Consider the following 25,154-nt stretch of genomic DNA (forward strand, 5'->3'; position numbering starts at 1 on the left):
ATCTTCCAAATCAGTAGATATGCACATGGTATCTCGTTGGGACTTTCAACCAAAGAGATAGCAAGTAAAGAGTATGGCGAACACATAACGTGGCGAAACTCGAGGTCCTAGGCAACACAGAGCTCCATTCGAAAAACGTCGGATTGTCTGCGTGCATTTCTTTCAACTTATTTAAAAATCACTTTTTTTATAAAATCACTTTTTTTAAACAATTTAAAATATTTGTTTTAGCTTTTTAAAAAAATATTCAAAAAAATATGAAATCAGATAACTTTAATAACTACTTTAATTAACTAATCAGGAAAATCTATTATGATAAATGAGAGGGAAGATAAGAGGAAATGATTTTAATTATATTTTTTTTTGTGAAATTGCTTTTACAATTTCGGGCCGGGTGTGGTGTTGAAAGATTTTTTTACCACTCTACGTTTGAATCTCTCAAGACTCAATTGTAGTATAGTAAAGGGTTTTGTCGTATCCACAAGGAGGTGTAATACTTACGCCGTTCAATAGTTCACAAACTTAAATGATGGATTCACAATAGTTTGATTGTTTATGCATGAAAGTAAATAGGAAAACAGATAAAATGACAGAGAAACAACAGATATGAGGAATTGTTGGGATTAGACTTCATTGTTTGACCTTTTTGCATTCTAGTGATTCAAATACATAACATGTTCAAGCATATGATTCATCTACACCAATTCCACCCTACGTCATCGATGTCTCGCATGAGTGGATATCAATAACTCTCTAATCCTAAACATTGATGTCTCACATGATTAAGAAAGAAAGTTATCATGAAGTTTGGGTGTTTTGTGACTAACAAACCTAACTCTATGTCTAGCAATTAGGATTATTAGGTGATTGACTCTAGTTCGGACTCAAACGTTGTAGCTTCCGCTCACAACTCGAATCAAACAAAATACCATAGGTGATCAATCTAAGATATAGCATGAAGATCAAGAGAAAGCCACTAAATCAACAACTAGAAACATGCTTTATATTGAGGAGAATCACATAGAGAGCATAAGTATCATACAACTACATCAAATCCCAACAAAAGAGAGATTAGCTATCCATGAATGGATAGCTTTACAAATAAAGAAGAAGAATTAGAAGAACAGAAACCGTCGCGATGTCTCGCCGCCGAATTCGATACCCAAGCCTCTTCTCTAGCCTCCTAAACCTCTCTCCTTGTCTCTCAAGTGTTTCCCCCTGTTAGGGTTCTATTCTCCTCAAGTTCTCTTCACCAGATTCTTAAGAGAAGCTTTTTATATTGAAAAAACGCAGTACAGGGCGCTGAGCGGCCTGTTTTGGGTGCTGGGCGGCCAGATAACTTCAGGGGAAGGTTTCTGGCACCGCCTTGGGCGCAGGGCGGCCTCTGCAGGCCGCTGGGCGCCCAGTACATCTTCAAAATCCATTTTTCTTGCCAAAACATGTCCTCTTCCTTGAATCTTCAATCCTACAATACAAGTTGAGATTAAAATCAAACTTAAGCACATCTTAGCCTAAAGTTCACCTATCAATAAGTTCTAATCAAAAGAAGTAGGATTTGATCAAGATTTATCATGAATTCATAAGGATTAATGCCTAAGTTACTAATCGAAATTAGGTAAAATTGGCACTTATCAACTCCCCCCAACTTAGCACTTTGTGTGTCCTCAAACAAAAGGTAATGACTTAAATCAAACAAACATGACTTAAACTTTTTCAAAGCTAAATTTGCAAGATCTCACAAGGATTGAATCGATGATCCATAATAGAAACATGATGCCCACAAGAGAATGCATAACAATGATACAACTACTTATGCAACCTGAAACTCAATAGGCATGCAGTCAATTACTCTTGATCAGGGAACCACTCAATCGAGTCAGGATATAGCATGTAAATCAGGCAAGGTCTGTGTTTCGCTCATGTACATCACTGAATCACAAAAGTCAAGATTGTTACTTGTCTCCTCAATCATCAAAGTCACATGTGCAATCAAGGATCACTAAGGACTTTTAAAGGTTGTAATGAGGCTTGGCTACAAAGAACTTGGTTTTTCAAGATATGCAAAGAAACTCAACAAGGTAAGAGAGCAATCACACTTCACTTTCATTATATTCACTCCTCTCAACTTGCTTTAAACCAACTCCCATTCACCATGTTCAATTCAACTCAACCCTTTGTTTTCTCATCAATCTCTTCTTTATTCTCTTTTTGTTCTTTTTGCATTTTTTTTCTTTTTTCTTTCTTTCTATTTTTGCCTTTTTTTTTTCTTTTCAAGCATACTCACATTTGAAAATATTTACAAATACATTGAATCTGAAATTGCACAAAAAATTCAGCTCAAGAGCCTTCTCCCCCCAACTTGCATACAACTCACACTAGTGAATGCTCTCTTAGCCTATCGAGCTTAGGAAAGTCGTTGTTTTTCTTTTAGGCTTAGGGTTATAGTGAAGAAAAATACACAAAACATTCAACTTTCAGGCTCAAAGGGGTAACAAATGGACTTCTATTGAAATAGGAAGGCTATTTAGCTAAGTAGCTATATATACATAACAAAATATGCCTTGATCCTTTCCTATCAATTCCATGCAGCCAATGATATCAGAGACTCAAACAAAATCAACCATGCAAAGAAGTGATGCTCTCTCAACTCACAGTGTATAGGAACACTCCCTCACAGGCTAAAAAGTTTCAAATAACCCTGATTTTCAAGTAATTTTCATGTTATGCTTCAAGAATTCCAAGTGAATCATGCAATCATATCAAGTCATGGAATCAATGAGTGCAAGCACAATTTCAATCATGGAATCATTCATTTTTGTTGGGGGAGACAGGGGAGCCCATGGGCCGAGGAGCAAGACACCAAGAGATCTCGACGCCACATCTTAACCCAAAACCTTAAGGCATTAGGTTTATGGGTCACATCTCTTATAAAGTCTTCTCCTCACCCAAACTTAACCAATGTGAGACTCAAACTCCGCACTTGAATTCTCAACAATCTCCCCCTCAAGTGCGAGTAACCACCACATTATCATGGCCCCCCTCCGCGGAAGCATATCCACCCTTGTACCGTCGTTCGCTGCTCAACGGAACCCGTCACCTAACACACTGCTAGGAAGACTTTCGACACAAGAAGTCGTTACCATGGTCTCACGAACCATCGGCTCTGATACCACTTGTTTGGGGAGACAGGGAGCCCATGGGCTGAGGAGCAAGACACTAAGAGATATCGACGCCACATCTTAACCAAAAACTTTAAGACATTAGGTTTATGAGTCACATCTCTTATAAAGTCTTTTCCTCAAATAAGTGGGTGGTGTGGTGACAAACCAGAAGCTCATGTAGATCAACCCTCATAAACGGCTTGGTCTCCATCTCTTCCTCAATTGTTTAAGGAATTGTGGGTCGGCCACCTTGCTTCGGGCTCAGAGTCAGAGCCCATGCATGTTAGCTTTTGTTGAATCTTTAAATTGCCAAACTCAATTGTCCGAGCATATTGCAAGCTCTTCACGGTGTAATGGAAACACAACAAATTCAAACTTCTACAGTTGATCAATAATATAAAGGTAAAAGGGAGGCACAGCAAAATTACATAATTGAACCGATATTTCAAGCTTCTAATTTCTTCTCTTAAGTTTCTTATAAAAATGAAAGAAAGGAAGAATTTAACAATTCGCAGGTCAGTGTGTTTGGTTTCTTGTTTGCCTCAGTGCAAATTGAAAAAAACACATATCCCAACATTATAAACCGTGAAACAAGATTTAGCCACATTGACATGAATGTGCGTTGAATTTAACGAAAACCCAACACACATATAGTCTAACACGTCCTTATTTTTATGACACATTCTTGACTATAAGGAGCTAAGCAACAATACAAAAGATAGTAGTTTATAAAAAGCTTGAAAATTGGCTGCGTCTACCGTGGGTTATTTCGTAACTGATCCACGGTACTACAGTTACTGTTTTACACTTAAATTATAAAAATACCCCCACCTTTTCTTTTTACTTCCTTTCTTCTCCTTTTTTCCCACCGTCTCTCTCCAATGCAATGAACCTAGAAAACAACGAATCAGAGAGAGAGAGGGGGTTCTGCTAAAATCAAATGTCTCTATTTTATTATGTCTTGGTTGAGATTTGCATGAAAAAATTGGTGATTTGAAAGTGAGTGAGATCTGAAGGAAGAAAATGGGGCTTCACCCTATCTGTAAAAAAATCTTAAATCCACAAATTTCAGATCCATCTAGATGGGAGATTGAGTCCAGGTAAAATAGCATCCCTTTTAATTATCACGCCGCAAATTTAACAACGATTTGAGGATGCAAGCTTCCAAATACAATGAATTAACTGGATGAGACCAATTTCTAAAACAAAACGCAAACTTTTTCTCAGATCTGACAAACTCAGAAATTGCATTTTACGCTACATGGCAGTTCACGAATGAGAACGGGTGGGTGGTGAGGGAGGGAGAAGGGGCTTCTGAAATCTACTTCTAATTTTGCAAATTAAAACTTTCCATATCTCTGTTTCTTTCTGTTTTGCTTCAAAATTTCCAGATCTTGCATCAAAATATATTCAACATGAAGAGCGGTGGGAAGGAGAAGAAAGGGTAGCAGTGAAGGAAGAAGAAGTGGTGGGTGGTCGGAGTTAACATGTTACCGGAAATAATGGTGTGGGTGAATAGAAAGAAGTAGGGGTGTTTTAGTAAATTAATATATATTTAACAAATAAATTCTTTTAATGTTAATTAATCTTGGCCATTGAATTAAAAAAATATTATATCTATTGGTGTAAAATGAAACTGCAGCACGGACTGACCCACGCTAGACATTACCTTGAAAATTACATTAAGATTGATTACTATTGTAGTATGCGATATATAAATTGCACAAAAATCACCCACAAAAGAGAGATACCTCTATCATATGAAATGAAGACACTGCAACATATCATATCTCAAATAAAGCTTGACCTGCAGAAACATTGAGAACAAAAAACATCATCTCAATTAGTATTGTATGTGTGAAATCATAATATATAATTGGTGCAATAGAAGCGAATCATTCCATGCGATAGAAAAACTGGAGGTATTAAATACTTTACCTTAAAAGCTTAATTTTTAACCCCCTCTCATTCTAGCTGTGAAAACCACTATTTTGACATGTATGTGATCTTTCATGTTGTTGAAGAACTGGAAATAGGCATGTCTCCAAGAAGCTTTCATAACTAAAGTTCCAAAAATTCCCCAAAATCCAACAAAAAATCCAAGCCCTAAGCTGATGTAAAATCCAAAGGTTATGAGTTCATCTGCATCTTTGTCTTCATCAGTAGCATGTTTGTCAGGTATTTTAGCTGATGAAGTCACATCCCCTGGACAATGGTTTGTGAGTGGCAGACCACAAAGCCCATTATTCCCTACATATGTAGAGGCATTAAAGGATTGTAGTTGAGTGCCACGTGGAATTGTCCCCGATAAGTTATTGAAAGATAAGTCCATGTAGCTAAGAAAACTCAAATTTGAAAAGCTTTCCGGCATTCTACCATAAAGATAGTTTTTGGACAAATCAAGTGATTCCAATCTTTCCATTTGACCAATGTTTTTGGGAATGAATCCCGTGAGATTATTCCTTGAAAGATTTAAGCCAGCTAGTGCCACAAGTTTTGTTATACTTTGTGGTATATCTCCTGTTAAGTGGTTGGAAGAAAGATCAATGATTGTCATGAGTCCGAGATTTTTTCCATATTCCCTATCTTCTCCTTTCCATGCCAATGTTGCTTTCTCATCGAATGAGCCAGTTCCAATAGATTCAAGTGTAAATAGAGGTAAATATTGAGAAATACGTTTTCTTGGAAACTGAATATTTGATAAAGAAATAATATGATTGAGACATTGAGATATTTCTCCTGTGATATTGTTTCGAGAAATATCTAAAACTTGAAGAAATGGTAGATTACACAAACTTTCAGGCAATCTTCCTTCGAGCTTATTTGCTCGTAGACTCAAAACAATCAAATGATGCAAGTGATAGCCTACCCATGCAGGTAATGTTCCTTGGAGATTGTTATCTCCTAGATCCAAGATACCCAAGTTGGTACAAAGGGCCAGAGATGGGATTTCACCAGACAAGTTGTTGTTGTTTAAATGGAGTGACACCATTTGTCGTAAAGTGCCAAATGAATTGGGTATTCTCCCTGATAATTTGTTTTTGGCCAAATTCAGATATTCCAAATTTTGAAATTTCCCCCAACAATTCGGTATTGGCCCTTCTAGCAAGTTTCTAGACAGGTCAAGATAGGTTAATTCCCATGGTGAGGATGCACAAAAAGAAGATAGAGACCCCGAGAACCTATTATTTGAGAGAAATAGAGCTCCCACTTTTGGAAAAGGAGGCAATGGACCATTCAAGTTGTTGAAACTAAAATCCCATGTTCCAGAGTGTACTGGTTTCAGACTCTGCACTGATTTTGATATAGCTCCACTAAGTTTGTTATATGAAGCATTCAAATACCATAAACTGGAATATTGGTCCCAAACCCATTTAGGAAGCAAATCTGAAATGCCAGCGTAAGAGATGTCCAATTCTGTAAGGTTTCTTTGATGTTTGAGCCAAGTTGGAAATTTTGGACCCAAAATGCACGATGATGCATATAAACCTTGTAGTTGAAAAGGTGGAACCCAATTTGAACTCAAGTTGAATGAAAGTGAATTTTGAGACACCCCCAGTTTTGTCAATCTAGATAGGTTTGATAGATGTGCTTCAGTGATGAAACCATTCAACTTATTTGAAAAGAGATATAATCCATCAAGATTGGAGAGTTGTCCAATAGAAAGTGGAAGTGATCCATTCAAGTGATTATTGGAGAGATCCAATACTTCTAACGATGCAAGTTTAGAAATCTCAAATAATGGAAGTGATCCGCTTAACTCATTGAAACTGACACGTAGAGTTGAGAGATTGGACAAATGTGCTTCATTTATGCTACCCACACCATTCAACCGATTATAAGAAAGATCCAAAAAATCAAGATGAGGCATGTGGCCAGATAATTGTGGAAAAGACCCAATAATACTAGTATTTTGAAGAGATAATTTTCTTAAGGACGAAAGCCATGAAAAATCAGGGAGTTGCCCACTACTAAATGGGTTATGGTCGAGTTGCAACACCTCTAAGCCATTTTGTGCACAACGCAATTGTTGTATGTTGTCATTAAGCTGGCCAGATAAGTTGTTGTCAGTTAGTTGTAACTCTTTAAGTTGACATAAACTCTGAAAGGATTCTGGTAAGCCACCCTCAAGTTCATTACCACTGAGATCAAGATTGGTGAGGACTTTGCTAACATTAAGCACCAATAAGAGAGTCAAAGTGTTTAAATTATTATATGAAAGATCAAGTTTCTTTAGAGAAGTTGAAGAATTCAAGTGGGGGATAGATTTAGGATTAACTTGAGGGAGCCCACATTCACATAAATAAAGCTCTGATAGAGAAGGGATTTTGTTTATTGATGACAGCCAATCAATAGCTTGACTAAGATTCACAAGTTCTAGATTAAGGAATCTCAAATTAGACAGGTGAGACACCCATTCAAGGTCATTTGTATTCAAATGAAAATTGTACCCAAGTTGGAGAGTTTGCAAATGGGAAAGGTTACCCAAAGTGGATGGAATGACACCAACAAATTCATTCTCTTTAAGTTCCAACTCTATCAACTGACCAAGTGAGCCAATGCACTTTGGGATCTTTCCTTCTAAGAAATTACTATTGAGATTTAAGGAAGTCAGATGTTGCAGTTCACATATGGAGGAATCTAACTTACCTTCCAATTGATCACCCAAGTCTGAATCAAGATCCAAACCGGTTACATGACAAGTTAAGTCATCACATAAAATTCCTTGCCATTTGCAACAATCTTCACCTTTCCATGAAGAAAGAACTTCCCTTCCACGAACGAAACCAGCTTTTAACCTGAGGAGAGCTTGCCTCTCTGGTTCCACACATTTCTTTGAATGAGAACTTCCAGCAAAGAAACAGATGCATAGAATGCCTAGAACACAAAATAGACTTAACCTACAGCAGAACATGGTGATCCCCTCCAAAAATCCGTCGGAAAATGTTTTTTGATATTGAAAGTGAAGAATGTGTGAGCTGAATGGTGAAGTGAATTAATCTAGCCAGGGCCATTTATGTAACCCAACTAAAGGCCAAGTCCAACGTCCCACCTGACCAAGTCCATGGAAAATGATTGATTGTGTCATATACTGTTTATTCCATTATTTCTCAATTTCTCGGTAGACTTCTAGGCAATTGAGATAATATATAATATACTCTTACATAAATAATTTATTGTGGTCTTACAATATCAACTATCGTGTATGAAATTGATGATGGTTCCTTGTAAAGAGATGTCTTCTTAACAATGGAGCTCAATAGTTCAAGTCAAATGAACTGGATTAATATTTGGCTCCTCAAATGAACTTGCGTAAGGGGCAAGACTTTGTGAAATCATAGCTAGAGTGTGCGTGATAGCTATTCCAGCTAGTTTGAATTCAACAAAACTTGAGACCGTGGCAACTGGCAAGACTTTGGTGTAATAAAACATTATGTAATGCATCATTCTACTTCTTGGAGCAAATAAAGTACAATATCAGATTATCTCTCTTCTTTTTTATTTTATAAAAAAATGGAAAATAATTTTCTTGGAGAAGGAAGTAATGAATTAATAACAACATGCAAATTGTGGGTTGGCCGGCTAGCTTCTAGATCTGAGCCGATGTTAGCTTCTGCTGTATCTTCAAATTGTCTAGCTCATAGTAAATTGCAAGTTCTTCAAACTTTTACAGTTGATCGATAATGTAAAAGGATAAAGGAGAGGCACAACAAAATTACATAAGTAGTGAACCAATATTTCAAATTTTTTTATTCTCTTTTCTGTTAAAACTAGATAAATCAAATACTTCGATCTGTTCCAAATTTCTAAAGTCAGGAAGAGATTTCTCAGCAAAAATATTCAATTCTTGTCATCATCTCAAAATTCTTCACAAAAAATCATTCCCTTTATATCATGTCATGCATAAACTAACTGTTGAAAGAACTTGGTGGTTCAATCCCTTCCAGCATCCATATCTACATAAGATCAATAGCATTTCCAATTATATATAATTTTTGTTACAGAGTGCGAATGATACATCTGTTCTGCAGTTCCTTAAAAAAATTCCCACAACCAGCAATAAACTGCAGTCTGCATGTATAAAATTAGTAATATCAAAATAAATACTGAGATTCAAATTAAAAGTAAGCCCTTTTCAGAATTCATGCACATATATACAAGTAGGTTTCATGTCCCCACTTGATAGCTCAAGTGGTAAGAGTTGAGGGATCGATATATGGGTTGGGAAACTGCAGGACAAATTTAGCTGATAAAAAAATAGGGTTAATGGTCAAATTAGTCCTGAGTTTGTGGGAAAAATGACGTTTAGTGGCGGTAAAAAAGGCCAGTAATTGTAAAAATAACCGCCACTAAATGTCATTTTTCCTCAGAGACTAAAAGCAAACTCGCTTTCAACTTCAGGGGACTAACTTCACTATTAACCCAAAAAAAAAAATACAAGTACCTTTCAAAATATATTTTTAGTATATGTTTTCTTATCTTTTCATTTCCACCAGCATATATGATCCTTGTCATATAATAATGATATCAAATTACAACGAAATACACATGATCCTTGGTTCTTAGTTCAGTTTGATTTTGAGTAGACAAAACTGAACAAGACGCTAGAAACAAGTTCAATATGGCTGTGTTGGTTTGGTTCCTTGAAAAACTGCCACGCGCGCACCTCTATTAAGAGGTAATGACTTCGGAAACAAAAATACACACACAACTTTATCTGATTTAATACCGTTTGGTGTCCTGTTTGTTTTTGTTGAGATAAGTGGAGAAAAACACATCCAAATACTTAAAAAAACATCATCCAGTGACGAACCTCAGACACGGAACAAACCCGGCGACGGATTAGTGACAGATTATATCCCTCTCCGGTACTCTTGCAAAATTTGTCACTGACTTTTCCGTGGCTACCTAGTGAGGGAAAACATTTCCACGGACCCATCTCTAATAGAGAGGGAACTTCCCGTTGCTAAAATATTTACATAAATCTAAGAATTTATATATATTAAATAAGTTTTTTTTACATTTTAATTACTATTATTTAAATATATACTTTTCTTTTAACAAACTTGTAGACTATTATTATTATATTGTTTTTTGTGCTTCATAAAACAATAATAATATTATTATATTAACATAATACTTTTCTCACATCGATCGGCTATGGTTAATATGTCATTTCAGTTAGCTTTAAGCTTATTTTGACTAACTTAAAAGCTCTTTAAAAGTGTTAGGCAAATGGGCTTATTTTAGTAGCTTAATGCTTTTTCAATAGGCTACTTGAGGTAGCTTAAAACTTATTCAATTTGTTCCCTTTTTTATCCTTATCATTTTAATAAAATTATATCCTCGTTTTTATATTTATAAAAATACGTACTAATCTTAAATTATTTTTATTTTGAAATAATTACTATTCAATTGTTAATATTAAAATTTAAAAAATATTTTGTTAATTTAGGGAAATATAAACTTACTTTATTAAATTAAATTATAAATATAAATATATTTGTTTTATTCTATTTAAATTAAGAATAATATGAAAATAAATAAATAATTTGAATTAAATTAAACTTTTTAAAGTGGTAATTATTTTAATATCATTCTAATGTGTAAATAAATATAAAGAATTGTACAAGATGTACTTTTATGTCATTTTATAATTTCAACTTGTTCAACTACTAATTTTACCAAATACTAATCAGCTAGCTTTTCAGCATGTTTGGGCTACCGCAAGGTGGTTTTCTTCTCCGATTGTGTCGAGTTAGTTGATGTGGTAACAAGTGTGCATAAATTCTGTCAGTTCGGGCATAGAGATGTAATTTTGTAGGTTCGGAACATGCTTAATCAAGATTGACAAATCTCGGTGTGTCACATCCCACATGAGCGGAATTTGCAACTAGAACTAGGGTGTATGGAAACCGTCGCCAACTAGTGTGGTACCTCTGCTTTGCCAGGATGTTTTAGCTTAGTTGTTATGTTCTTTTTTATCTTCCATTTGTAACAAAAAAGCTAGCTTTTCAGCAGTTACTTTAGTTTAAAATAAGGGATAAATATGAAAATTGTCCCTGAACTATGAGTGTGAGGGTTGGTTTTGGCCCCTCACTGTCGTAACTTTCGAAAATGATCCCTCTAAAGTGGTGGCTCCGCCCAACATGCTTATTTGTCACCACCGTGCCTATTTGGCACTACCACGTCATTTAATTAAGTGATATGTAATTTTATTTTATTTTTTCATTTATTATAAACCATTCCACATCATTTAAAATAAAATAAAAATTATTAATTAAAATATAACATAAAAAAAGAACAAAAGAACTCTTTTAATCTAACTCCTTCAACTTCATCATCTCACTCCCAAAATTTAAAACTCTTCAAGCCAAAAGCATAAAAATCTTAAACCCAGAAAAAAATTTGCAAACCCAAAACAATATCTCAAACCCAGATAGATCATCTGCCTTTTTATTTTCTTGGATGTTGAAAAAAATACTCTCCTCTTCCTCATCATCCTCACTCATCACAATCCCATCATCGTCAACCAATAAAGGAACTAGTCTACACTACATGCATTTAGACAAGGGAACTAAGTACTTCACAATCATGTCCCGTCGTCTCCCATCGTTTGTTTACTCGTTCCCCTCCGCCAACCAACCATGGACGAAGAAGAAGAGCAACAACAACTTCCAAAAATCCAGAACACAGATCGAACCAAGAACCCCCACCCTCAGAACCCAAATCGTGAAGGAGGCAACATCTTCATGGCCTCTCGGCAAGCTGGCATGCTTCACACCACTCCACTGCAACCCCCACCCCACTCCCACCACTCGCAACCCCATCCAAACCAAAAAATCTCAACCAATCTCTCAACCCCAAACCTGCATCAAGAAATTCGAAGAAGGTGGTAACGTGGGAGCCGGTGATCAAGAAATTGAAGAGGAGGCTATCAACTTGGAAACATAAAGCTCTCTCGCTTGGTGGGCGAATATGTCTTATCCGAAGTGTTCTTTCCTTTCTACCCTTGTTCTATATGTCATTCTTTAAAATTCCAGCAGGTGTGTTGTCTAGGTGTAATAAAATCATGAGGCAGTTTTTGTGGGGTGGTGAGGAAGGTGCGAGTAAAGTTGCTTGGGTAAAGTGGGAGGTTGTGTGCAAGCCTAAGGAGGAAGGGGGGTTGGGGATAAAGGATTTGAGAACGTTCAATAGGTCCCTACTGGCCAAATGGAGGTGGCGTTTACTGAATAACGAGGACAATTTCTGGTGTAAGGTTGTGAGAGCAAAGTACAGTGCTTCCCAATCTGAATGGTCAGTACAAAGACCAGCTGCAATTTCAGGGTGGTGGAGGGACATGTGGAGGAGTTGTGCGGAGGAGGATAACTAGTTTGAAGAATGTGTGGTTAGAAAAGTGGGGAATGGTAGGAATACCTCTTTCTGGAATGATCCTTAGGGGGGGAGAAGGGACTAAGCTGAACCTGAAGTACAAGAGAATGTTTGACGTTTCTAACCAACAACAGAATCCCATATCTGATATGGGACTATGGGTGGATGGAGGCTGGGTGTGGCGGTTTAATTGGAGACGAGCTTTGTTTGTTTGGGAGGTGAAGCTTCTGGATGAGCTGACTACTTCCTTACAGAACTTTAAACCTGTAGTGTCGGAAGAGGATAAATGGGTTTGGGTGGTTTCTGAGGGTGGAGGTTTTTCGGTTGCATCGGCCTATAAATATTTGCAAGATCAAGGGCTGGTCGAGGTAAGCAAGGCATTTGAGGCATTGTGGAAAATTCCAGCTCCATCGAACGTTTTGGCGTTTGCCTGGAAAGCGTTACTTGATAGAATTCAGTCCCGCGAAAACTTGAGGAAGCGAAATATAATTGCTGTGGGCCAGGTTAGCTTGTGCTTATTATGTCAAGAGGATGAAGAGAGTACAGGTCATGTGTTATTTTCATGTAAACGATCTTGGGAAGTTTGGATGTGGTGCTACAATTGGTGGGGGATTCAAACAGCACTACCACATGACTGTAAAGGGCACTTCGAACAGCACGTGTCTGTAGGTAGGAGGAGCGTGGGAATTGGCTGGTTAGTGGTATGGTGTTCATGTATCTGGGCAATATGGTTAGCTAGGAACCAAATGGTGTTTAAACATGCTGTTAATGTTGCTGATAAAGAAAGACTAACAGAGGTGATTAAATTGAAATCTTGGATCTGGTTGAGAGGCAAGCTAAAAGGCTTCTCTTACTCATTCTATGAGTGGTCAACAAATCCAAAGGTGTGTCTTGAGGGTGCTGGCTGATTAGGGACCTTTGTGAGGGTTGCTTTGTTCTGTAAATGACACTGGGTTTGGACTGCTATACCAACACTGGTTTTTGTCAACTGGTGTTGGTTTTCCCTGTCTCTCCTTTGTATATATTTTCTTGTATCTTTTTGGGTTAGAGTACCCCTAGTACTCTATTCTAATACAAATTTGCTTTTTCAAAAAAAAAAACCCCAAACCTGCATCAGAGTAGACAAGCAAGAATCCCCAAAGAAGAAGAAGAAGAGGAGATTAAGAACATGACATGATGCCTTTATGCCATGCTTGGAAGAGCTTATCTGATAGCATAAGAGCTTATGTTAGTGTTTGGGAGAGCTTATGCAAACAACTTATGCATTCCATAAGCTGTTTTGCGCTTATTTTCTTAAGCTACTCATAATAGCTTATTTTTAATTTATTTCAATAAATTTTTTAAAATAGCTTATAATAAGTGCTTATGACCATAAACACTTAATTAAGTTGTTTTTCCAATCGAGACCTTAATCGAAGAACAAGCAATTGATCGATCAAATTGCATGGTTCTTCTCTGATTGAAATTTCGTGTTCTTCTCTGATTTACATCCATGGCAGCTCTTGATGAGTCCTTCTCTATGAGGTTTTGGTTGATGGAAGTAGTAGAAGAAGAATAAGAAGGGATTATTGTTTGATCTGAAAATGGATGTTGATTTGATCTAAAGATGGATAATTAACAGTTAGTGTTTTAGGATTTAGGTGTAATTAATAATTTTTTGTTTATTTATTACAAAAAAACATTTTGTTTATTAATTTTTTGTTTTAGGATTTGAATTAAAAAAAATTCACATCAGCTCATTAATTGACGTGACATAGCCCTATATGCATGATGGCCGGAGCAACTCTCCTGCGAGGACCAAGCACGACGATTTCCCTAACCGGAGGATCATTTCCAAGACTTGTGCAGGCGATGGACCAAAACCAGCCCACGGTCATAGTTCAGGGACCATTTTCATATTTATCCCAAAATATATGACTAGTAAAACTCTCCTGTGCGCTCACAGTCGCCAACCGTTCCTGTACCCCAAGGCGCGAAGCTTTGTCGTTCCTCCACCGCTCACCGTTGGTGTTGGCTGCTGCACCCTCGACTTTCTGGTAACCGTATTCCCATCTTCGTCTCTCTATTTATCTAATTCACTCATTGACTGATTGGTTCCTTCTTCCACATCACAGCGAGACCAAGTCAACGACAGTTTGTTAACAACTTTGGTTTATTTGTTAGCGAATTTCTTTGATCTGCTCTTGGGAAAATTTAATTGATCTATTTTGATGCTTGTTTTGCCCATTGTTAGTTACATTTCCTTACTCAATTGAAAATGTTGGTGTTGCTTTAAGGAAGACACTATTGATAAACATGAGAAAAAGATTCCCATTGAAAACTACGGCATCAAGTGTATGCCAATTAATTCCCTTGATGCCCCAAAGTCTGGAGAGGTCCCATGGTATGTGTGCAACAGCCTTTCTTCTTGGTTCTCCTTTTCACTTTCTTTTGCTATTTATTTCATTAACTGCCTTCTACAACTTTAGTTGTTGTTCACAAGGGTATACTGTAAAGGATTTCTTATTCAATACTTCAAAAATCGTACATACATATGGTCTTACACATCCTTATTTTTATCACACATACTTGACTAAACAACGATACAAAACTAAGTAGTTTAAAAGAAGCTTGAAAATTACACCAAGATTGACTACTATTGTAGTCTGCAATATATTAAGTGGAAAATTCAAAAAAAAAATATAACCTAAAAATCACCCACAAAAGAAAGATGCCTCTATCATATTAAATGAAGACATCCCAACATATCATATCTCAAATGAAGCTTGATCTGCAAAAACATTGGGAATAAAAGACATCATCTCAATTAGTATTGAATGTGTGCAATCATAATAATCGGTGCATTATAAGCAGTTAATCATTCCATGTGATGGAAAAATAGGAGGTATCAAATACCTTACCTTATAGGCTTGACTTTTAACCCCCTTTCATTCTAGCTGTAAAAACCACTATTTTCACATGTATCTGATCTTTCATGTTGTTGAAGAACTGGAAATAGGCATGTCTCCAAGAAGCTTTCATAACTAAAGTTCCAAAAACTCCCCAAAATCCAACACAAAATCCAAGCCCTAGGCTGACGTAGAATCCAAAGGTTAGGAGTTCATCTTTATCTTTGTCTTCATCAGTAGCATGTTTGTCAGGTATTTTAGCTGATGAAGTCGCATCCCCTGGACAATGGTTTGTGAGTGGTGGGCCACAAAGCCCATTATTCCCTATATATGTAGAGGCATCAAAGGATTGTAGTTGAGTGCCAAGTGGAATTTTCCCTGATAAGTTGTTGAAAGACAAATCCATGTAGCTAAGAAAACTCAAATTTGGAAAGCTTTCCGGCATTCTACCATAAAGATAGTTTCTTGACAAGTGTAGTGATTCCAATCTTTCCATTTGACCAATCTTGCTTGGAATGAATCCTGTGAGCTTATTCCTTGAAAGATTTAAGCCAGCTAGTGCCACAAGTTTCGTTATACTTTGTGGTATATCTCCTGTTAAGTGGTTGCAAGAAAGATCAATGGTTGTCATGAGCCCGAGATTTTTGCCATATTCCATATCTTCTCCTTTCCATGCCAATGTTGCTTTCTCAAAAAATAAGCCATAATCAACTATTTCTTCCAATATAGGTGAATTTTGGGAAATTCGTTTTCTTAAAAATTGAATATCTGAGAAAGTATTTATTTGGTTGAGGCATGGAGAGATTTCTCCTGTAATGTTGTTTTGAGAAAGATCTAAAACTTGAACAAATGGTAAATTACACAAATTTATAGGTAATTTTCCTTGGAATTTGTTTGCTCGTAGACTCAAAACAATCAAATGATGCATGTGATGGCCTAACCATTCAGGTAATGTTCCTTGGAGATTGTTATGCCCTAGATCCAAGACAGTCAAGTTGGTACAAAGGGCCAGAGATGGGATTTCACCAGAAAAGTTGTTGTTGTTTAAATGTAGTGACATCATTTGTTGTAAAGTGCCAAATGACTTGGATATTCTTCCTGATAATTTATTTTTGGCCAAATTCAGATATTCAATATTTTGAAATTTTCCCCAACAGTTCGAAAGTGGTCCTTCTAACAAGTTACTTGACAGATCAAGATAAGTAAGTTCCAAAGGATATGATGCACAAAAAGAAGATAGAGACCCTGAGAACCTATTATTTGAGAGTACTAGATTTCGCAATCCTGGAAAAGGAGGTAATGGACCATACAAGTTGTTGAAACTAAAATCCCACATTCCATAGTATTCTAATTTCATCCTTTGCCTTGGTTTTGGTGGTAAGGTTCCACTAAGCTTGTTATGTGAAACATTCAAATGATAAAAACTTGAAATTTGGTCCCAAAACCATTTAGGAAGCGAATCTGAAATACTAGCATTAGAGATGTCCAAGGCCATGAGTTCCCTTTGATGTTTGATCCATGTTGGAAATTTTGGACCCAAAATGCACGATGATGCATATAAAGTTTGTAGTTGGAAAGGTGGAACCCAATTTGAACTCAAGTTGAATGAAAGTGAATTTTTAGAGACATCCAGTCCTGTCAATCAAGATAGGTTTGATAAATGTGCTGCAGTGATAGAACCATTCAACTTATTTGAAGAGAGATGCACTACATCGAGATTGGAGAGTTGTCCAAAATCAAATGGAAGTGATCCGTTCAACTGATTGTATGAGAAATCCAAAACTTCTAATGATGCAAGTTTAGTAACCTCAAATAATGGATGTGATCCGCTCAATTCATTTTTTCTGACATACAGAATTGAGAGATTTGGTAGATGTGCTTCATTAATGACATCCACGCCACTCAATCGATTAGAGGATAGATCCAAAAATTCAAGATATGGCATGTGGCCTAATAATTGCGGAAATGGCCCAATAATATTGGTATTTCGAAGAGATAATGTCCTCAAAGATGAAAGCCATGAAAAATCAGGGAGTGACCCGATACTAAATGGGGGCTGCATCTACCGTGTGTCAGTTTCAAACTGACACACGGTACTTCAGTTTTTATTTTTGTGTGAGTAGACACAAATACCCTCCATTACTAAAACAATTCCATACTTCTCCTTCACTGTGTTCTAGCACTTTTCCAGTTTTGTATCTCTCACTGTCGGTGGCCACCAAAGTTGAAGCTGGATTTCAACAAACCAACAACATCATCCCCTTCACTCACTTTCTTCCTCCCTGTCTCACACACAGTTATTGCTGTTCCTCCCTTTCCACCCCAGCTCCTCCGCCGCCGCAACCTCCACCCGCCAGTGCTGCCACCCTCCTCCGCCTTCACCACTCAAGATCGCACACCGTCGGTTTGAGCCACCGCTCCACCACCCTTGCCTCTCGACCACCATGGCGCCGATAGCATCTGCGACCGTTCATTCCCAACCACAACCGCCACCGCCACCCTCTACAGCCCCTCTTCTCTCCCACACCACTGCCTTTCTTCACCACATCTGTTTTTTCCGCAAATTGTAATCACAGGGGATGAGTGTTTGGTACCAGAGATTTGTTATGGATCTGAGTTTTGTTGTTGAAGCCATGCAATTTTGGGTCTGGGTTTTGCTATTGAAGAGATGCTATATTGGATCTGGGTTTTTGGAGGGTTGGCTTTGGGTGGAGGGTTGGCTTTGGGTGGAGGCTGCAAAGGGAGGGCACGGTGGTGGGGTGGAGGAAGCATGAGAAAGGAGAAGGGTTTTTTAGTAAAGTAATATATATTTAATAAATGATTTTTTAAAAATCTAATTAATATGAACCGTTAAAACATAAAAACAATTAAATCAACGGATGTTAGTGAACTGAGGCACCGTGGGTCAGTTTCTAACTGACCCACGGTAGATGACACCTTCCTAAATGGGTTATTGTCGAGGAGCAACAACTCTAAACCATTTTGTGCACAACGCAGTTGTTGTATGTTGTCATTTAACTGGCCAGACAAGTTGTTGCCAGCTAGTCGTAACTCTTTAAGTTGACACAAACTCTGAAATGATTCTGGTAAGCTACCCTCAAGTTCATTACCCCAGAGATTAAGATGTGTGAGGACTTTGCTGACATTAAGTACTAATGATAGAGTCAAAGTGTTTAAATTATTTCCTGAAAGATCGAGCTTCTTGAGAGAAGTGGAAGAATTCAGGTTGGGGATAGTTTTAGGATTGACTTGAGGAAGCCCACAATCATATAAATAAAGCTCTGATAGAGAAGAGATTTTGTTTATTGATGATAGCCAATCAACAACTTGACTAAGATTCACAAATGACATATCAAGGAATCTCAAATTAGAAAGGTGAGAAACCCATTCAAGATCATTTGCATTCTGATCTGGGAGAGACCAAGCTACCCGTTGGCAAGGGGTAGGAGAAGAGGGATCTGGACGTGTTGAAGACGCTCCAAGTAGGCAAGGTCCCGGGAGGGGCTCCTGCAAGACACTCCGATGCTAAAGTCAGTGAAAGGAGTTGTAAGAATGGTGAAGTTGCAGAGAATACGTTACCTTTAGATGGAAGGAATGTTCCCTTTATATAGGAGAGGCAGGATTAGGGTTGGAGCCATGCAACGTCATGCATGGCTCGTACATGGGGGCATGGATCACCGTTGGATCCCCTGCAGAGGAACAGTGATCCAACGGTCTGGGGGGCCCTACGGACCTGCACCAGCCAACCTACCCCTAGGGTAGTTGGCCTAGGTCAACTCCTATGTAGTGGGCCCCGGGTTCCTTGTCCTCACCCTTAGTGGTGAGGCTCGGGAGTATGGGGCTCTTGGCTTCCCCCAAACGGCCCCTTATATGGGTCTTTTGGGTGGTCCGGCCCTGTCCTAGGTCCCCTGACCGTCCCCGGTCAGGGTTCCCGGAACAGTAGCCCCCTAGCCCTGGTCGGCTGTTCCAGCGGAGCGTGGGCTAATCGTGTCCTGGGCTGGTGGTGTCCTGGAGGTGCTCGGGGTCGTTACGTAGAGGTCAAACATTTAAACTTTTATTCATTAATTTATTCATTAATGGTGGGGCCGTTTGGCCATTACATTTAGTGCCCCTAGAAAGGGGGTGTTACTCGCATGGCGTTGTAGCGGAGGTGGACGGCCCTTAGGTCCCTGTCGAGACCTTCTCGTATGGCCAGAAGGGAGGCCAGCTCGGCTTCGATCTCGTCCATCGTTCCCGTCTCTGCGTCCCTGTGTTCTGCGGCGGACACCTCGAGGCCCCAAATTAGCATGTTAACCTCCAGGCGGCGTCGGTGCAATTCCCACATCTCCTCTGTCCGCTCCAAGAAGGTCAGCAAACTCGCCTTCAGTTGGGGGTCCAGATCTCCTGTCAGAAGCCTGCTGACCAGGGATCTGATCCTATCAGGGGTGGTGACCTGCGTTTGGTAGGAGTAGTATAGGTCGCAATCCAGAGCCTCGGCCCTGAGTGCCTTCAGGTAAGTCTCCGTGGAGACCATTTTGTCTTTGGGGTGAGTGTGAAGCCTGCAAGGAGGGTGGTTACTATTTATAAACGAAACGTTCGTGGGAGGTAACGCCCCTTAGCGTTTTCCCATGCGTTTCTCTTGGGAAATGAGAGGGGCATTAAATGCTGAGGTCGGTGGTCAAGGCGTGCCCCCCTTAGGTTGTATACACAGCCTCGACCGACCGGGTGGGGCTCGGTGTTAGGACGACCGGGTCTAGTACCGAGTGGGTTGTTGCATGGTTTGAATCTGAGAAGTCAAAAAGACGCGGGAGGATGGAACGGTGTGAGGTTTCGGGCCCACTGCATTTAATGCACCTGACTCTTGGGATGGTACGTGTCGTTTCCGGGTGGGTCGCGTCGCTTCGCTAGTCCTCTCCCACGTGCTTTTGGAGGCGTGTGTCGCTTCGCCGTCACTGCTCCCTTTCTGACGTGGCAGGGTTTGATTGGACGATGCCCCTTGGTTTCCCCAAGCGTCATGATTAGGGAACCTAGGGCTGTCGACACGTCACGTCCCCCTCCTCATCTTCTATAAAAGAGAGGGGGGGGGATTCATTTGCACTTTTGCATCTCTGAATTCTCTAAGCCCTCTCCCTTTTCTTCTTCAAAGTTCCGGCGTTTCACGGCGGCGTCTTCTTTCGCACGGTGGTCGTTTGGAAGTTTTCCCAGTTTCTTCTTGTAAGTCCTCGCTTCACTTGACTCTCCTTCTTAAGGTTTTAATTTTTTCTTTCTTCTAGCATAGAGGGTAGCTTGCTCCTGGGGGAGTTGGGAGTTTCCCCTCCCCCGGTGGCCCCCTCTTGCGGCGGGGGAGATTCTCTCTGAGGATCTGCGCCGCCGCACGGTCGCGTTTTCCTGCCTAGGGCAAAGATGGACTCCGGGTGGGTCCTTCTTTGAGCCGATTCCAACGACCTAGGTGTTGATACGGCGTTTTCCCTTGTGCAGGTGTCATTATGGGGAAGCCTACCCAGAAGAAGAAAGGCAAGACCGTAGACGAGGCTTCGGGCGGGGCCTTGACTTCTAGGCCCCGGTCGGGGGCCCCCAAGAATAAGAAGATCGACCGGGAGAAGTACCCGCATCTGAAGGGGGACTTGGCCGTGTATGACAAGTGGTGCCGCACCATTCTCGCTCTCCCGTCGGAGTACGCGAACGAGAAGGAGGATTATTTCTGGAGTCAGCGTTTTATGTCGCAGACTCAGATCGGCCCCGGTCACATGGTGTATTCGCCGGGCAAGGAGGAGCGGCTACCTCACACCCCGCCATTCGGGGTGTATATGCATATCTACACCATGAAGAAGGTGAGGGTGAGGATGCCGCTCACGGACTTTCAATGTGACGTTCTTCGCCATATGGGGGTCGCGCCGTCGCAGCTCCATCCCGGCGCTTGGGGTTTCGTACGAGCGTACGAGGTGGCTTGCGTCTTGTTCGGCCAGAAGCCGTCGATTCCGCTCTTTTTCCATTTATTCGAGGTGACCCACACTCAAGGATATGACGGGCACGGTATCGTGACCCTGAGGTCGGGTAAAGATCTCCAGATCTTTCACCCGTTCGCAGAGTCTTACCGGGACTTTAAAGATCAATTCTTTCGGGTGGCGCCTACTACTCCGCCCCCTCACTGGTGGTTCGAGAGGGCCCCGAACGGTGGCAGTCGCGCCCGGTTCCCGCTGACTTGGAACGCCAAGCACTACGACGTGAAGATCAGTGCTTTTGGTTACGAGGCCGGGGCCTTGTCGGAAGTGGACCTGGCCTTCAAAAACCTCTTGGTGGCTGCCATACGGAAGGAAATGAGGGGTAATCCACCCAAAGAATTCTGCATTCGGCCGTTGCGCTGTTACGACCTTTGTACTTATAGCGTTCGTAGGAACGCTTGCTTGTTGCGCGAGAGGGGTAGGGTTTTTTTTTTATTACTATGTCTAAAGCGATGCATGTTTCTTTGTCTGACTAACTTTCTTCTTGTGATGTTCATGCAGGAGCTAAGATGGAGGTCAACGCTGCTTTGGTCGCTGCTCTACAGGTTCCAGTTGACGAGGTCGAGACTGACAGTGAGGGGGAGCAGGAGGTGCCGCGAGACGAGGGTGATGGACTTGGCAACCAGGAGCAGCCTTTAGCCGAGGCTAACCCCGTAGGGGCCGGTCATGGTGGCCCAGTCGGTGGCGAAGAAAACGTTGACCCTGGGTCGGGCTCAGGGAATCCTGAGCGTCGGCAGGAGGGTTCCCTTGACGGGAATAGGGCCGACTCAGAGCGCCTGGCCAAGAGGACACGCCGCTCCTCAGGCGAGGGGGTCCGTTCCCCTGAACGAGCGACTCCGATTGCTCAAGTGGGTCCCTCGGAGCCAATTTCTGTGTGGGGTCGAGATGCGGTGGACACGGACGAGCACAACAACCAAATCGATGATCTGGTGTACAATGAGCTTGACCAGTCGTTCCTGAGCACAAAGGAACCTTACAATCTCTTGAACTTTGCTCTGAAAGCACTGCTTCAGACTGCCTCCGTCATTCGGCATGTGTAGCAGGGGCCGGTGCTCGACGTGGAAGAGGTCAAGGAGCAGTTGAACGCCGCCGAGGGTAAGTTCGCTAAGGCGGACAAAGAGTTGGCTGATTCCAAGAAATCCGTTCAAGAGCTGACCGCTGCTAAGGCGAAGTTACAAGGGGAGGTGCACGAGGTGACGGCTGCGGCCAAGAAGTTTGCGGAGAAGCAGGAGCTGAGCGAGAAAGATAACGAGTGGTTGCGCTCCCGGGCAGAGAAAGCCGAGCAGGCCCTGAAAGACGAGAAGGCTGCTCGAGAGAGTGAAGTCAAGGAGATGGAAGCCTTGAAAGCGAGTAATGTTGAGCTCAAGAAGAAAGTCGCCGATCTGGGGGCTGAGAGAAAGAAGCTGAGGTCGAATCTGAAGGAGATTCACAAGGCTTCTTTCGACAATGCTTTGGCTCAGCTTGAGGTGGTCCATCCGGGACTGGATGTGGGCCCTCTTCACTACCGGAAGGTTGTGTTGGGGGGAAAGATCGGGACCCTGGACGACCAGAAGCAGTTTACCCCGACCTTCCCAGCCGAGCCAGCTCCTTGAAGTTCTTGTCTCTTTATTATATTTTGATGTGTTTAATGGTCGTCCTGTGCTTGTTTAAACTTGTTGTTTTTTAATTATTGTTCCGTCTTTGTAAAGACTCGTTGTTCCGGTGTTTGTAAGAACTTATTATTATATTTTCTTTTTGGGTTGTATTCTTCTTTCTTTACTCGTCTTAGAGATATTTAGTGCCTGAACGGTCTTTAATGTCTTTGTGTCCGATGGGTCCGGGTGCCCTAGGGGTCTTTAATAATTTTGTGCCCGGTGGGTCTTAGTGCCCTATGGGTCTTGGTGCCCTGAGGGTCTTAAATAATTTCGTGCCCGGTGGGTCTTAGTGCCCTATGGGTCTTGGTGCCCTGAGGGTCTTAAATAATTTCGTGCCCGGTGGGTCTTAGTGCCCTATGGGTCTTTAATAGTTTGTTGATGCGGTCGACTATATTGCTAGTTCAATTAATTCAAATTCAACATAAGAAACTGCTTCATTTCTGCGCTTGGAGCTCGTGGCTCTAGTCGTCTACAAACTTGGACGAGGTGGGTGTGTACCCTTGATTACAAAAGACTAGATTAAAAGAAAAAGCTGGAACAGATAGCGGGTGCCTGGTCGGTCGTGGCTTAGCTATAGTATCTTCTCAGGTTGGCTGCGTTCCATGTACGAGGGACTTCCTTTCCTGCTAGAGTTTCCAGTTTATAAGCTCCCGTGCCGGTTGCTTCGACTACCCTGTAAGGGCCTTCCCAGTTGGCCGCTAGCTTTCCCCGTTCGGTTGATCGTGCTCCGACGCTGGCCTTCCGGAGAACCAAGTCCCCTGCGGTAAAGGAGCGGAGAACTGCTTTCTTGTTGTAGCGAATGGCTGCCTGCTGCTTTGCGATTAGCTCTCTGCAGTTGGCTACCGCTCTCCTTTCTGCCAGGAGGTCGAGGTCTTCCCCTATGAGTTGATCGTTCTGGTTGGGGTCGAAACCCGCTGTTCGAGCGCTCGGTTCTCCTATTTCAGCCGGAATCACAGCTTCTGTGCCAAAGGTGAGGCGGTAAGGGCTCTCCCCCGTAGTCGAGTGCGGAGTGGTGCGGTATGCCCAGAGGACGTGATCGAGCTGTTCGGCCCAGTCGCCCTTGGCGCTCCCCAATCTTTTCCGGAGGCCCCTGAGAATGACCCGGTTGGCTGACTCTGCCTGTCCGTTCGTCTGGGGGTGCTCGACGGAGGTGAAACGCTGTTTGATGTGCAGCCCATCCAAGAGGTCTCTGAACCCCTTAGAGGTAAACTGGGTCCCATTGTCTGTGATCAGGACTCCGGGGACTCCGAACCTGCTGATGACGTTCTTGTAGAAGAAGCGTTGTATTCGAGCAGAGGTAATCGTTGCTAGTGGCTCGGCCTCAATCCACTTGGTGTAGTAATCCAACGCGACCACCAGGTACTTGAGTTGGCCGGGTGCGGTGTCGAACGGGCCCAGTAGATCCATACCCCACTGATGGAAAGGCCAAGGACTGACCAGAGATGAAAGACGGGCAGGGGGAGCGTTGTGCAGATCAGCATGCCTCTGGCAGGGGTCACATTGCTTAACATGATCTGTCGCGTCTTTCTCTAGGGTTGGCCAGTAATAGCCGGCTCGGAGCACTTTCCAGGCCAGGGAACGTCCACCTAGATGGTGGCCGCAGCTGCCTTCGTGGACTTCTGCTAAGACATAGGCTGCTCTGTCTTTAGCCAGGCACTTCAGAAGGGGGGTGGAGAACCCCCGCTTGAAGAGGTCATCGTTAACGATAGTGTACCAGGAGGCGCGCCTTACCAACTTTTTGGCTTCAGCCCTCTCTTCGGGTAGCCAGTCGGATCTGAGATACTTGATGATCGGGGTCCTCCAATCTTCTTCGGTACCGATCGGCATCATAGCTTGTCCCACCGGTCGTTCGGGGTCAGCCACATAAGGGAGGGCTAAGGTCCCCTGAATGACGGTTCCATTTAGGCCAGGTTTTCCAGTGCTGGCCAGTTTGGCCAGGGTATCTGCACGATCATTCTGGGCTCTGGGGACGTGGCGGAACTCCACTTTGGAGAAGGTTGAAGCCAGTCGCTTCAAATGGGCCAAGTACTGCTCTAGGACGGGGTCTTTTGCTTGGGCTTCTCCGTTCGCTTGTGAGACGACTAGAAGAGAATCGCAGCAGACCAGTATCTCTTTAGC

The 25,154-nt window shown here is 41.6% G+C and overlaps 3 protein-coding genes across 4 annotated transcripts; 1 reads left to right on the top strand and 2 right to left on the bottom strand.

Annotated features, from left to right (window-relative positions):
- Positions 1 to 981: 981 nt before the first annotated feature.
- On the bottom strand, positions 982 to 8,145 carry LOC130749361 (receptor-like protein EIX2). 2 transcript variants are annotated; one of them, XM_057602712.1, is made up of 4 exons: positions 5,100 to 8,145; positions 4,913 to 4,968; positions 3,993 to 4,053; positions 982 to 1,465 (listed from the first exon to the last, which is right to left on the bottom strand). In XM_057602712.1, the coding sequence occupies exon 1, from the start codon at positions 8,074 to 8,076 to the stop codon at positions 5,116 to 5,118; it is 2,961 nt and encodes a 986-aa protein (XP_057458695.1). In that variant the 5' UTR covers positions 8,077 to 8,145; the 3' UTR covers positions 982 to 1,465; positions 3,993 to 4,053; positions 4,913 to 4,968; positions 5,100 to 5,115. The 2 variants fall into 2 exon arrangements, with proteins under 2 accessions (XP_057458695.1, XP_057458688.1); XM_057602705.1 differs by lacking the exon at positions 3,993 to 4,053.
- A 4,420-nt stretch (positions 8,146 to 12,565) lies between these two features.
- LOC130745841 (uncharacterized) lies at positions 12,566 to 13,441 on the top strand. The gene has a single exon (XM_057598250.1). It carries the CDS (start codon positions 12,566 to 12,568, stop codon positions 13,439 to 13,441), a length of 876 nt encoding a protein of 291 aa, XP_057454233.1.
- Positions 13,442 to 15,449: 2,008 nt separating this feature from the next.
- LOC130745871 (receptor-like protein EIX2) lies at positions 15,450 to 19,934 on the bottom strand. Its single transcript, XM_057598279.1, has 4 exons — positions 19,551 to 19,934; positions 18,343 to 18,928; positions 16,448 to 17,056; positions 15,450 to 16,378 (listed from the first exon to the last, which is right to left on the bottom strand). Exons 1-4 carry the CDS (start codon positions 19,932 to 19,934, stop codon positions 15,450 to 15,452), a joined length of 2,508 nt encoding a protein of 835 aa, XP_057454262.1.
- Between the last annotated feature and the right edge of the window lie 5,220 nt (positions 19,935 to 25,154).

Source organism: Lotus japonicus, chromosome 1 (assembly GCF_012489685.1).
Source record: "Lotus japonicus ecotype B-129 chromosome 1, LjGifu_v1.2".
In the NCBI taxonomy this organism is placed as follows: domain Eukaryota; kingdom Viridiplantae; phylum Streptophyta; class Magnoliopsida; order Fabales; family Fabaceae; genus Lotus; species Lotus japonicus.

Coding starts and splice junctions, on each gene's coding strand:
- LOC130749361 (XM_057602705.1), bottom strand. CDS start 8,076: ATGTTCTGCTGTAGGTTAAGTCTATTTTGTGTTCTAGGCATTCTATGC.
- LOC130745841 (XM_057598250.1), top strand. CDS start 12,566: ATGGTAGGAATACCTCTTTCTGGAATGATCCTTAGGGGGGGAGAAGGG.
- LOC130745871 (XM_057598279.1), bottom strand. CDS start 19,934: ATGGTCTCCACGGAGACTTACCTGAAGGCACTCAGGGCCGAGGCTCTG. Junction 18,929..19,550: donor TCCGCTACAACGCCATGCGA/GTAACACCCCCT, acceptor AGTGTCTTGCAG/GAGCCCCTCCCGGGACCTTG. Junction 17,057..18,342: donor GAAGGTGTCATCTACCGTGG/GTCAGTTAGAAA, acceptor CTTGATTGACAG/GACTGGATGTCTCTAAAAAT.